We start from the raw sequence: 13,575 nt of genomic DNA, 5'->3' as shown, positions 1-13,575 counted from the left end.
CGGCCACGAGGGCCTCGTTTGAGGACATTTGTCGTGTGGGCACTTGGGCTTCTCCGATGCCTTTCATCCGACATTATCGTCTGGATGCCTTCGTGTCCGTGGACGCATCCTTTGGTTGGAGGGTCTTGCAGAGGGTGGCAGCTGATGCTTCACTTGCTCCCCAAGTGGTTTTCTTGTTCTCCCTCCCTGGGACTATAGCTTGGGTATGTCCCACAGGTGACCACTCCCTCCCTTCCTCTGGAAAAAGAATGTTGGTCTTACCTGAACATGTCTTTTAAGAGGAAGGGAGGGGGTGGTCATGACCCACCCTGGGGGTTGTTCCGTTGGGGCCAGGGGAGGGCCCGGGTGGTCCCGGGGGCGTTGTTGTTTTTGTTGTTTCAGTTCTACCATTCGACTTCGAGGAAACTGGGCCAGGATTGGAAGGCACCAGTATTTAAGTCTTTGCTCTCAGTCTTTGAACCAATCAGGCTTTGAGAATACCCACAGGTGACCACTCCCTCCCTTCCTCTTAAAAGACACGTTCAGGTAAGACCAACGTTCTTTTGCAGCTCAGGAATACATTCACTGAGGCAGATGCACTCAGGGATAAGCATGCTTTGACTATTATTTCAATTCAAGTGGATGAGACTGTTATTTTTAAAATTCAGAAGATAATATATAAATTATGTACCAAATGGGGAACAGCAGCATAAGTGAATCAGTCAGTACCCCCATTAACTTTGCTTGCCAGAAGATGGATGGGAAGTTTCAAATGACAATCATGAGACACTAAGATGCTTCAACCATTATAAATATGTACCAATTGCCAAGTGTCTAAGTTTTGAACATGACCATGAGGATGCAGCAATAGAAGTAAGAGTGAGAACCAATTGTAAGTCACTGTTTTCAGTGCCATTGCAAATTTGACTGGTTGGTAAACAATGGTTATAGCAATATAAAAGCTACTTCTTGCTTTATTGTCTAAAATCAAATCCATTGGCAATTTAAATAAGTAATGAGATGATGAATAATAAACATCACTGTGTGTGGGTTTTTTTGTAAAAAATACAAACTAATTGATACTTTTCATATTTTTTCACATTTTAAAATCAGTTTTGTGTGAATGAATTTGGAGCTCTAGAAGTAATCACTGATGTAACAGAGATGGAAAGTGTTAAGAAGGCTACAGCTACCACAACTTGGATGGTGCCAACTGTCCAAGAAGGTCAGTGCAGTGATTTTAATTTTGTTTCTTGGCATCACAATTTTATATGGATATCAGTGTGTCCAGCTGTCCTAAGCAAGGTTATAATTTCTGTTGTGCATACATTTGAAATAAGAAGAGAAGGCATCTGAGCAGAATTGTTCTACTCTAAAATCTGTTTCAAAGAATGAATCACAATGTTAGCGTAATTTCCCATTTTTAATCAGTTTGGGGTAGCAAGTAATGGGAGAGGAAGGAGGAAGTGAAGATCAAGACCAGAGATACGCATTTGGCATAATCCAAGCATTCTTCCTTAAAAAAACCATGCTGTTCTACCTTCCCTGCTATAGCCACAAGGGAAAGAAAGGACTAGACCTGTTTGTCTGCCAGATGGAGCCCCAATCCTGATCAAATGTTTGCTCTCATGGTCCGGAGACAATAGTCAGGTGAAATGCAGTTAAAACATTCACACAAACATTGGTGCTAAATTAACAGGATTTATATTAAAAATAAAATGTTACTGTTAATGGATTTTGCTTAGAAGAAGGTTGCAGCTTCTGCTTTCTTGTAATGTGCAACACCATCTCTTAGCTCACAGAATCATATTTTGTCTCTTGAAATAGTTAAGCCATAATCCGAAGACTGAACTAAAAATAAAAGTGGCACCAGATAAAAGAATCAGAGAAGGCAGTTCCATAGATTATTTAAACTGTTTGTGGTTCCTATATATTTGTCTGTGGTGAAGCTAAAACACAATCTTCTTTTTATGCCCATGGAAAACTAATAAGAACCAATTAAGAACTAGGTGATAGGATTCTGAATATTTCAGAAAAGAGCTGCTGAATTAAATTGTGTTCTGGGCTGAACAATTTCTAGCCTCAGGGATGTATAAGGCTGTGTGGGAAGCCCTGGAAATTGTTTTGTAAGCCCTGAAGTGGCCTTAACCCAATTTAGGAAAAAAGACAAATTATTTCAACTACTTCAGCTCTTCTCACTCATTTTTCTGCTCACTATGGTTTCACCCTCCCCCAAAGTTTATATTTGATTCCCCAATAACTAGAATATTGCCCATTCCTGTTCTAAATGCTGGATGTATACAGACTTACGCTTCCAGGAAAAGGAGCCTATCTTTCATTTATGAAAGAGACCAGGTTCAGCAAAATCTTACAAATAGAGAAAGTCTAAAGGAGATTTAATTTGTGAATTCTCTTGTTGCCTTGCAACCTTCATGCTGCTCCACAGTCCTCCGAAGCATCTCTGCAGGAAAATGGCAAATTCATAAAAAAACACATGTCCTTATTTCTCTTGTGAGTTCCAGTGAGCAGATCTTTGCTCATCTGGGATCCAGTCCAATAGCTTTTATATATTGAAATCTGTTTGATAGAATATTTTTACAAAGTTCTTAAGCTTTCTTGATATAAGTAGTAATTTAAATGTAAGAACTTAAAAAGTATCTTGCTGGATTGGACTGTTGGTCAATCTAGGTAATTCATCCATCTGTCCTCGCAGTGGCCAACCAGTTACACAAGAAAGAATTATTCCATAAATTTGGCCAACCCTTTTTTGAAACCAGCTGGGTTGGTAGCCACCATTATATCTCATAGTTCCAAATTTTAATTATTTATGGTGTAAAAATACTTCATTTTGTATTGCTGGATTCTTCCAAGATTCATTTTCATTAACATCTGCGTCTAGTATTTTGGGGAGGGGAAACAGCTTCTCCTTATCCATATCATGTACAGTTTTGTACACCATATTTGTGTTCTCTTTTGTTGGCTTCCTTTCTAAAATAAGCACGCGCACGCACACACATACACACACACCCACACCAACCAACTTGCAACATTTCCTTGTAAGATGCAGTCCTTTCATCAACTTAGTTTCTTTCCTCTGAACTTTCTCTAGTTCCACTATATCCTTTTTAAGATGTGGTAACCAAAACTGCACACTATATTCTAGATGTGGCTGCAACATTGATTTATATAAGATCTTTATTTATTTATTAATCTGTTTCTTTATGTATTATGCCACCCATCTCTATAAGGTGACTCCGGGTGGTTTACAGATTATGAAACAGAATAATAATTACAATATATTAAACTATTAAAACTGTTAGGAATATAATCTAACGGTTGGGTTGGCAATATATAAATCATGTAACAATGCTGTACCTGTTTCTTAAATCATGCTGTAAATGTGATTGGTTGCTGTTTCCTCAAGCGACCATAAGATGGAGCCAGAATCACTGTTAGATGCTGATCTGATCTGAGTGTTTGGAAGCTGGCTGTTAGAAGTGCCGTATAGTGATCAGCGTGAGCTATTATAAGTTTTGCAACTTCTAGCAAACTTTGTGTACCGGACTGTTTGTATGATTATGGACTATGTTATTTGAATTATCCCTTAACTGAAAGACGTTGATGACTGACTGTCTTAACCGTGTATGACTTGGACTGTTTGATGGACTCTGATACCTCTATTTCCACGAAAGTAAAAGCCTATTTAAACTGCAGTGTCTCTGTATGCTGGTTTGTGTGTTCTCCAACACCAATCTCACAACGCTTCTCTGAGCGCACTCGCTCTCCCAACGGGAAGCTTACCTAACACTGGTTATGGGCCCAGGTTATATCAGACGTAGCTAAAGGAGAGTTGGTGTTGATACGCAATACCGCATACAGACTGCTGTTTCGTTAGTGATTGTTACTATCCTAGAGAAGATGGCGAGCGACTCATCAACAAGCCTATCGATAATAACCTGGTTGGATGGAACAAACTATGTTTCCTGGTCTATGAAATGCAGTCTACTCCTGCGTAGGGAAGGTTTATGGGATGCTGTACAGAATCCACCGGATGTAACTGCTTGGAATCCAGATAACGATGATGATGCCAAGAAGATAGCAGATTTTCAGCGACGCAACAAATGGGTGTTGTATATAATTGGTCTAACACTGAATGATCATCAATTAGTACACATTCATGGAGAAAATTCTGCTGCAAGATGTTGGGAGAATTTGAAGAGGATTTATGTACGTGACAGTAGGTGCACACATACATCTTACACGCAAACTGTTTAGGGCACGTCTTCTGAAAGTCGGAGATATGTTAGCTCATTTAAACTTTATGAAAGGGGTTTTCCAGGAGGTACATGAAAAATAATTATTTTTTTTCGAGCTACATCAAGTTTATATCATACTCTCCTCGCTGGATGAGTGTTATGATGTTTTTGTATCTTCTCTTGAAGTCCTAAACCGAAATGAACTAACATTGACTGACATTACTGCATGACTATTGGAAGAGTCAAGAAGAAGGATGGAAAGAGAACAACTGAGAGAGAAACCACCACAACATGAGGAGTCACCTACTGCCTATACTGTTCGAAAATGTTTCTCTTGTGGGGCTAAGGGACATATAGCTAGATTCTGTAAAAAGGCAAAACAACAGAATGTGGGAAGAGCTAGAAAAAAATGCTAATGTCAACTTAGCTATGTCTACTTTGGCTATGTCTAGCAATTTTCCTGTAAACCATGATTTGTGGGTTGTTGATAGTGGTGCATCACAGTGCATTGCTAGAGATAGAAAAAGATTTGTAAAAATGACCACAAGCAAGGAACATGTATTTTTGGCAAATGGATGGAAGGTGAGGGTGTCTGGTGAAGATAACACATATTGTTCATTCCTAAATGAGCAGTTACCAATGTTATATGTACCTAACCTAAAATTCAACTTACTATTGGTTAGGACTCTGGTTAAGATTGGCTATGTGGTAACCTTTAGGGGAGATATCTGTATTATTGAAAAGGAGGGTAACAGGGTTACTGCTACTTTACAAAACAGTTTATATGTTATACCGGATGGCCAGATGGCTAACACAGCTTATCATAATGTTAAACCCCATGATGAATGTATACATTTACTTCATAGATGCATGGGGCACATTAATTTCAAGTTGCTGCAACAAACCGTTAAGTTGGCAGAGGGAGTAAAAATAAAACCATGCGGAAAATATTTAAACTGCAATGTTTGCAATCAGGAGAAAAGCAAAGTTACTCCAGCAAACAGACTGAATGGTTTTAAAACAAAACAACCTCTGGAGGTTGTTTTTGCTGATATAATAGGACCTAAGAAACCCAGTTTGGGAAGTGCAATTTATTTTTTGAGTATCATGGATCATTATTCCTGATACGGTTTCTGTTACTTAATGAAAAACAAAACAGAAACGTTTCAGAATTTCTTTAATTGGCTGAGGTTTGTGGAAAGAAAGATGAAAGCCAAGGTTATTACTGTAGTTACTGATAATGGGACAGAGTTTACCAATTATAAATGCCAAACAATGTTAAAAACAGCTGGAATAGAGCACAAGCATTCTGCTCCTTATAGGCCACAAAATAACTCTTTTGTAGAATGAAGGGGGCAAACATTACAGGCCATGGCTCGAACTATAATAGCTGATTCAGGTTTGCCGGAAACACTGTGGGGTGAAGCTATGATGTGTAGTAACCATGTTTTAAATAATGTGGCGAATACAACAACCGATTAATTGCCATTCACTAGGTGGCATGGCAGAAAACCAGATTTGAGTTACCTACATACATTCGGAGCCCCAGCATAGATGCATATACCATCACAAGTGAGACTGAAAGGGCAACATAGAGCTCGACAGTTATTTTTTGTAGGATATGAGGCTAACCATAGATCATTTAGGTTTTGGGAGAAAGGCACAGCTAAGGTTTACTGTAGCGCTAGTGCTAGGTTTATGGAACACGTGGGGTGGAATAAATTAGAAACAAATGAGAATGTAATTATCGACACTCAAGTAGTCTCTAATGATAAGGTAGTAAAACCAGTAATTAAAGAAATTAAGGAAGAAGTACAGTTACAGGACGAACCAGAAGAACAGGTTATACAGGAGAGTCCACTGGTCCACTGGTGAGTCCTGAAATACCTAGACGTTCAACTCATGTAACGAGACCACCTGACAGGTATCAGGCGTCTATAGCATGTCAGGCAAATAAGGTTCCTGCTAATTACCAAGAATTAACTCTGAGGAACAGAAAGCTTGGAAAGATGCAATGGAAAAGGAATTAAAATCATTGCAAAAGTTAGAAGTATATGAAAATGTAAAGTTACCACCAGGTAAACATGCCATTGGTTGTAAATGGATTTTCAAAATTAAAAATAGTGTGGATGGGACTGTTACCCATAAAACCAGGTTAGTTGCACAAGAGTTTGCTCAGTCAGTAAATAACTATGATGAGGTCTTTGCACCTAGTTTAAAGGCTACAACGTTATGTGCAGCATTAGTGTGGGCAGCTAAGAATGAATATATAGTTAATTATTTAGATGTAGAGACAGTACATCTTCATGCACTGTTGCAGCATACTATATATTTACAGAAGCCTGCAGGATTCAAAACTGATTGCTGGAGGTTGAAAAAGAATCTGTATGGCTTGAAGCAATCAGGTTATGAATGGAATCAATGTACAGGGCGGGGCATAACCTTTTCCTAGGGGGTCACAGCAAGATCGACAGCAGTTTACAACTTCCGCGACACCTCATTTTAAAGCCCATAAAAAACTGAATTGAATGAGCTATTAAATGTTAAATTTGCTTTAAGAATGGCTGGAAAATTCGATTCGGAAATGCAAATGCGACTCAGCAATTGTTAAAGGAAAACAATGTCGAATTTTGGGGCAATGACGTCTGGCCGGGAAATTCGCCAGATCTCAATCCGGCAGAGAACATTGGGGCCATAATTAAGGATTAAGGATGAAGTGGAAGCTCTGATGATTCAGGAGCAAGGTCAAAATCGATATTCGGTTGAAACTTTGAGAATGAATTTGGAAACTGTGTTGAAAAATCTGGAAAATCGAATGGAACTGTTTGAAGATTTGTTGTGTTCTTATCCACCTCGTTTGAATGCTGTTCGAAGGGCTAATGGTGGTCATACTGACTATTAAATCGTGTCAATAAACTCAGTTTTTGATGGGCTTTCGAATGGTGTATGAATTATTTGTGTTGTTATTACAAGTGTTGCTGTGACCCCCTAGGAAAAGGTTATGCCCCGCCCTGTATAGTTAAAAGTTAACTAAGATAGGTTTTAAAGCTGGCATGGCTGATCCATGTTTGTTTAAGAAAGAAAGTGATGGTGTGATTTCATTGTTGCTATTGTTCACTGATGACATAGCATTAATCACTAAAACTGAGCAAGAAGCTATGAGGATTATAACACTGTTAAGGACGAAGTTCAGTATAAAACATCTCGGTGAGATTAGGCAATATCTTGGTTTACAGATAAATAAAACTAGGGGAGGATACAAAATCTCACAAACTAAGAAGATTTACCAGCTACTCAGAACGTTTAAGATGGAACTGTGTAAACCGGCAAAAACTCTAATGGGCCAAGAGTTTAGCCACAATGACGAACAAAGCCCTATATTTGATAAAGGTGTTTATCAATCATTAATTGGTAGCTTATCGTATCTGAGTAATTGGTCAAGGCCCAACATAGCATATAGTGTAAATCAATTAGTCAGGTTTAATGTTGAACCTACTGAAAGGCACTGGCAAGCTGCTAAGAGGATATTAAGATATCTTAAGCAAACGATGCATTATGCATTGTATTTAGAACCTAAGGATGATCTGAGCTTAACTGCATATGCTGATGCAAGTTTTGCTACAGATGTGTCTACAAGGAAATCAACATCAGGGTTTGTTGTATTCCTGGGAAAAGCACTAATTGGATGGCAGTCTATTAGACAAAAACAGTTAAGTCTATCAACTATGGAGGCTGAATTCTTGTCATTATTATGTACGGATTTGATTTGTTACAAACAACTCCTACTGGATATGGGAATTAATGTACGAGAGCCTATTGTTGTTTATGAAGACAATCAAGCAGCAATTCAGATGGCATCCAATCTTGCTATAAAAACTAGGTCAAAACACACTGATCTAAGATATCAAAATGTAAGGCAAAGTGTGAATGGTAAATTAGTTTCATTGGAGTACTGCATGTCTGAACATAACATTGCAGATCATTTTACTAAGGCCCAAGGTAATATAAAGCATAAACATTGTTGCGAGGAATACGGATTAAGATTGTAAAATTTATATATTGTCCTACCCAAAGGGGAGAATGTTAGGAATATAATCTAACGGTTGGGTTGGCAATATATAAATCATGTAACAATGCTGTACCTGTTTCTTTAAATCATGCTGTAAATGTGATTGGTTGCTGTTTCCTCAAGCGACCATAAGATGGAGCCAGAATCACTATTAGATGCTAATCTGATCTGAGTGTTTGGAAGCTGGCTGTTAGAAGTGCCATATAGTGATCAGTGTGAGCTATTGTAAGTTTTGCAACTGCTAGCAAACTTTGTGTACCGGACTGTTTGTATGATTATGGACTATGTTATTTGAATTATCCCTTAACTGAAAGACGTTGATGACTGACTGTCTTAACCATGTATGACTTGGACTGTTTGATGGACTCTGATACCTCTATTTCCACGAAAGTAAAAGCCTATTTAAACTGCAGTGTCTCTGTATGCTGGTCTGTGTGTTCTCCAACACCAATCTCACAACGCTTCTCTGAATGCACTCGCTCTCCCAATGGGGAGCTTACCTAACAAAAAGTATACAGATTAAAAATTAAAAACTAGACAAAAACAAAACTATAGTTTTATGATATTGGCTTCTCTATTTTCATACAAATTCTTATTATCCTTGACACACAATTGACTTTTACAGCAGATGCACACTGTATTGAAATCTTTATTGAACTGTTCACCATCACTCGGAGAAATAAGCTTGTTGTTGAGTAAATGGTTTAGATGAAGCTTGTAAGATTTTCCTAAAGTGTCAGCACTAATTGCTTGTGGGAAGCCTGAAATAATTGATAAATGTTTATCAGTAATTAAAGAGGTGCAGGAGGTTGAACTCAAAAGCAAAAAGATGCTTTGAAGCATGAAAGTTGTAACACATCAGCCAAATATGCTTTTTGTCTATAGATTGTCCTACAGCTGCAAAAGCAGCCACACAATCCTGGGTAAAGATATGGCTGCTTTAAGAAATGGCAGACATTATACTAGGTGTGTTTCCCAGTTAAAAGTCTTGGTCATTTTGTTTGACATAATTCATTATCTTTTTTTGCTTCACCTGTATGTCATCTTGAAAATTCCCTGCTGTCTTTCTTCTGTGTAGCATTCTCAGAAAAAACAGAAGTACCACCAAAATTGAAGGAAACTGCAAAGGCAGATGGGCTTCATTTTTGTGAAAATTGTTTTCAATCTGGAACATCAGTGGAGTTTGTAGCTGGAGAAAGAACTTGCAGCCAGAAATGTGCCCATCTGTTTAAAAACAAGTAAGAGTTAATAAAATACATACAACACAGTATCATGGCAAGTACAAATTCTGTTGTCGCCTAAGGGAACACTGGATAAAAATACTTGCTGAGCTGTCAGTTGATTTAAAAAAAATGGAATCTATGTTGTATTATTATTGCTAATTACTGCTGGGGTTTTTTGTGTGAAGCAAAGGAGAAAAAGTAGGGGGATATTAGAGGCACTAGGTGCCATCATAAAATCCTTATAGTGGTTGCAGGTGAAACCATCCACCTGTAATAAATTCCAGGGCTAGAACACCGGTGATATCACAAGAATTCAAACATGTATTTAATAAGAATGTTTCTATGCGACTTCTAGAATGCCATTTGGGGATATTGTACATAGGGTAGAGCTTTTGATACCACATTATTGACCCCTATTCGGTTATAGAAAACAAGGAATATGATTTTGACAATTACTTAAACAAGTTTATAAATAAAAGAATCCCCAAGAGCTTGAAACAGTATTGACCTTACAAATAGAGAAGCCATATTTTCCTCGGTAATTACCACTGTTTGTTTGTGAGCATAATATAAATCTGCCAGAATAGTTGCATGTTTGATTACCATTCAGAATAATTCATAGCTAAGTGTCAACAGGATACAGCCTTGGGTGCAATCTTGTGTACATTAGTGCAGTCATATTCTTTGAAAGAGAACAGGAGCATAAGATATTCAGAAGCATGTTAAAAGAAGCAGCAGAAGTAAACCTGCAAAAGAAAAACACATGGCTGTCAAAGATAGCTGCTTCATTCACATTCCTGAGTGCTATAAGAATTTGAACAGTTCTGATACATATCTATTAAAAAAATAAATTCCAGTAAGTTTGACTTCTAGTTAATAATTGCAGCACCAGTATTTATTCATAGAATTTTACTTAGTTTATGAGTGTATGATAAAAAAAAATTGCATTATACACTTTGATTTTGTAAAAATTCTATTTAGCTACAGTCCATTGTATTGGAATTTATGGCAGGAAAGTCATGTGTTTTTATTCAGGACTATGCATTAATTTAAAAAGAGCATATTTTCTGTTTTCTGTTAGTAATAGTGTAGTTCAGTTTATCACTAATGCAAATAATTATTGCATAGTTGTTTTTACTGTGCTCATTTGAGAAATTTATTTTACTGTCTTACATAATAATCTCTTCAATCTTTCAAGGGATTGCAATCTTTCTATTATTCCACTTGACAGCATTCAAATTTGCTATTTCTTTTCTTTTAAAATGCCCCTTTAAAGTATGTGCTTTGAGAAGAATTAGGAAAGGAAAGGTTTGAAAGATGCAAAGTCTTGTTTTGTGTATCACAACTTTTTCCTTGTGGTAATTAATGCAATTTAATTCTCATTCTAGGGAATCAAAGGAGGAAAAAGACGTGTCAGAATGCAGTGACGAAGACTATTCTAAGGGCGTTCAAAAGAGAAAAAGCAAACTGCCATCCAAAGGAGAGGTTATTGAAGAAAAAGATAAAGAAACAGTTAGTATTTTTCAGTCGATTGTTCTAGATTAGACCATTTCTTGTAGTTTAGTACTGTTCAGTAGTCCCTGCCTGTAAAACCTGCACGCTTTAAGCCCGTTGCCAATCATTATTTGTTCAGTAGTCGATTGAACAAACCATAAATGGAGTGGTACGTTTTAACTGATTTAACTAAGTTTAACTTATTTGCCCCAATCTCATGAGATTTCTGGACTACCTGATATTTCCACAGCCTCAAATAACTCCCCTTCCCCCAATGAACTTGATTTTTTATTAGAAATCTTATAAGATATAAAAATATTGAAATCTTGTAAAATTCAGCAATATCATGGCATTCCAATCATTTGATTGATAAACGAACAATCATTTAATTTTGTTATTGACAAATGTTATGAATGCTTGCCCAATTGGATGTTGTGGTTGTGGTTGGGCTAGTGTTAAAGAAATATATACCACTCTTCTGACTAGTGCATTTATTTTCATGTAGATAGAGTAAGAATAGCAAAGTATACATCTTGTCTACAGTGTAGTCATTTTTTAAAGAGTCCTACAGAGAGCATATTATTATTATTCTCTCTTGTACTGAGAGAATAATTAGGAATGTCCTGTATTGTAGTTCATTGTTTAATATTGCAAATCAAAACTGAATTTTATTCATACATCTGGTTTCATGGTATTCTTAAGTTGTTCATAATACTATCTTCCTAGTTTAATCAAAAACCACTCTGCAAGCTGGTACTTCATTTTCCATTGATTTTTACATGAACTGAATTCATATTTAAATATTCAAAATACTGTCAGAACAGGAACTTCTTTGTTTGATAATCAATCACAAATGATAATTATGCCAGTCGCAATATTTAATTTTGCAATTTAGGAAGACAATGCTGAAGGAAGAATACTGAGAGTATCTCAAAGAGCCACACGGAAAAGGAAACGAGAGGTGGCAATTTTAAAACAAAGTAAGTTGATTTATAATACTTTAGCAGAATAAACTTTTCCTTCAGTTCCTCAAAAAACTTAAAATATGTCTTGAGGTAAATGGATTGATTAAGTGTACAATCAGAAGTGAACAACCACATTATGTGAATCTGTGAATTTTACATATTTATACTGTTTGCAAATATCTTCGGATCATTGATTTTCCATAATGCCATAGATGAACATTCCCACTGTGTGTTTGGTTGATAAAATTGATGCAGCCGCCACCCTCTGGAACATCAAACCACCCCCCCCTCCCAAGGTGAGATTGATCCCAATTCTGTTAGTTTTCCAGAAAGCTCTTAAAACGGGAGGGTAACTTTTATGAGTTGTGGACTTCAATTCCCTTGATGGCTTAGGAATTCTGGTAGTTGAAGTCCACAAGTCATAAAAGTTGCCATAGTTGTCCACCCCTGCCTTCAAACATAGCTTTATCAACTAGCATAGTGATGCTATGATACAGTAGAGCCTGTTAGATGGTTATATGATGCACTCTGTTTTTATGCCATTGGTTTTTAATGATGTATTTTGTTTCTGTTTTGATTTAAATTTATTGTTTTCAATCAGTTTTTATACATTCTTGATTATTAGGTATGCTGCCCAGAGTCACTAAAGTGAAATAGATGACTATAAAAATATTACATTAATTAATTAAAATAATATACTATCATATGTAGTCAATTTTAGCTATCCTATACATAGCTATTTTGTAAAAGTATTTTGTAAAAGAAAAAATTGAAGAGCATCGCCCTTCAAGTGCTTACAAGTTTTATTAAAAGCTTCAAATATTCTGCCTTTAATGTTTCCCATTCCATAGGAGAGTTTAAAATAAAACTATAAATGAAATTAAGATTATTCTCTTTCCTGAACACTGATGGGGATTTCTATTCCACCTAGGTGAAATTGTTCAGCTAATTTTTGGAACCTGTAGAAAATTAAGTGTTGCATATTTTAAAAAGTGACAAATCCAAAATGTTAACTAAGTAGTAAAATGCTATTACTGTGGAGTCAGTTTCCTAAAGGGGTGAATATGCTTCTTTAAGGAAAATAATAAGATTAGGCAGTAATCGTTACCTGTAAGCGGATCTATAATTTTCACTTTGATGGTAATCATCTACTATCCCTGCTGTCTTAATTAACAGCAAGCTGTTGTGGTACTGTTCACACAAATACAGATAGTCCTGAACTTACAACCACAATTGACCCCAACATTTCTGTTGTTTTGACACTTGTTAAGTGGGTTTTTCCCCATTTAAAGACTTTCTTAATTCTGGCCACAGTTGTTAAGTGAATCACCACAGTTGACAAGTTAGTAACATGGTTGTTAAGTGAATATGGCATCCCCATTGATTTTGTTTGTCAAAAGGTTGCAAAAGGCGATCACATGACCTTGGGACACAATGTGAGTTAGTTGCCAAATGTCTGAATTTTGATCACATGATCACGGGGGATACTACAAAGGTGAGTGAAAACGCATAACAGCACTTTTTTCAGTGTTGTTGTAACTTTGTTACTAAATGAACTTTGGTCACTAAATGAACTGCTATAAGTCAAA

The 13,575-nt window shown here is 36.7% G+C and overlaps 1 protein-coding gene across 3 annotated transcripts in view; it reads left to right on the top strand.

Moving 5' to 3' along the window:
• The window catches only part of L3MBTL3 (L3MBTL histone methyl-lysine binding protein 3), a 102,104-nt gene that overhangs the window by 35,102 nt on the left and 53,427 nt on the right, over window positions 1-13,575 (top strand). For all 3 annotated transcript variants that reach the window (XM_087718501.1, XM_087718499.1, XM_087718500.1), the window contains exons 3-6: window positions 1,093-1,204; window positions 9,383-9,542; window positions 10,916-11,039; window positions 11,917-12,001. In XM_087718501.1, the coding sequence (XP_087574627.1) occupies window positions 1,093-1,204; window positions 9,383-9,542; window positions 10,916-11,039; window positions 11,917-12,001 (481 nt within the window). The remainder of the gene's footprint in view (window positions 1-1,092; window positions 1,205-9,382; window positions 9,543-10,915; window positions 11,040-11,916; window positions 12,002-13,575) is intronic.

Source organism: Thamnophis sirtalis, unplaced genomic scaffold, assembly GCF_051295495.1.
Source record: "Thamnophis sirtalis isolate CommonGarterSnake01/CBP01778 unplaced genomic scaffold, rThaSir2_p1.2 scaffold_6, whole genome shotgun sequence".
NCBI lineage: Eukaryota > Metazoa > Chordata > Lepidosauria > Squamata > Natricidae > Thamnophis > Thamnophis sirtalis.
Note: the sequence above shows the minus strand (reverse complement) of the source record. Positions and strands in the feature narration are given on the sequence as shown.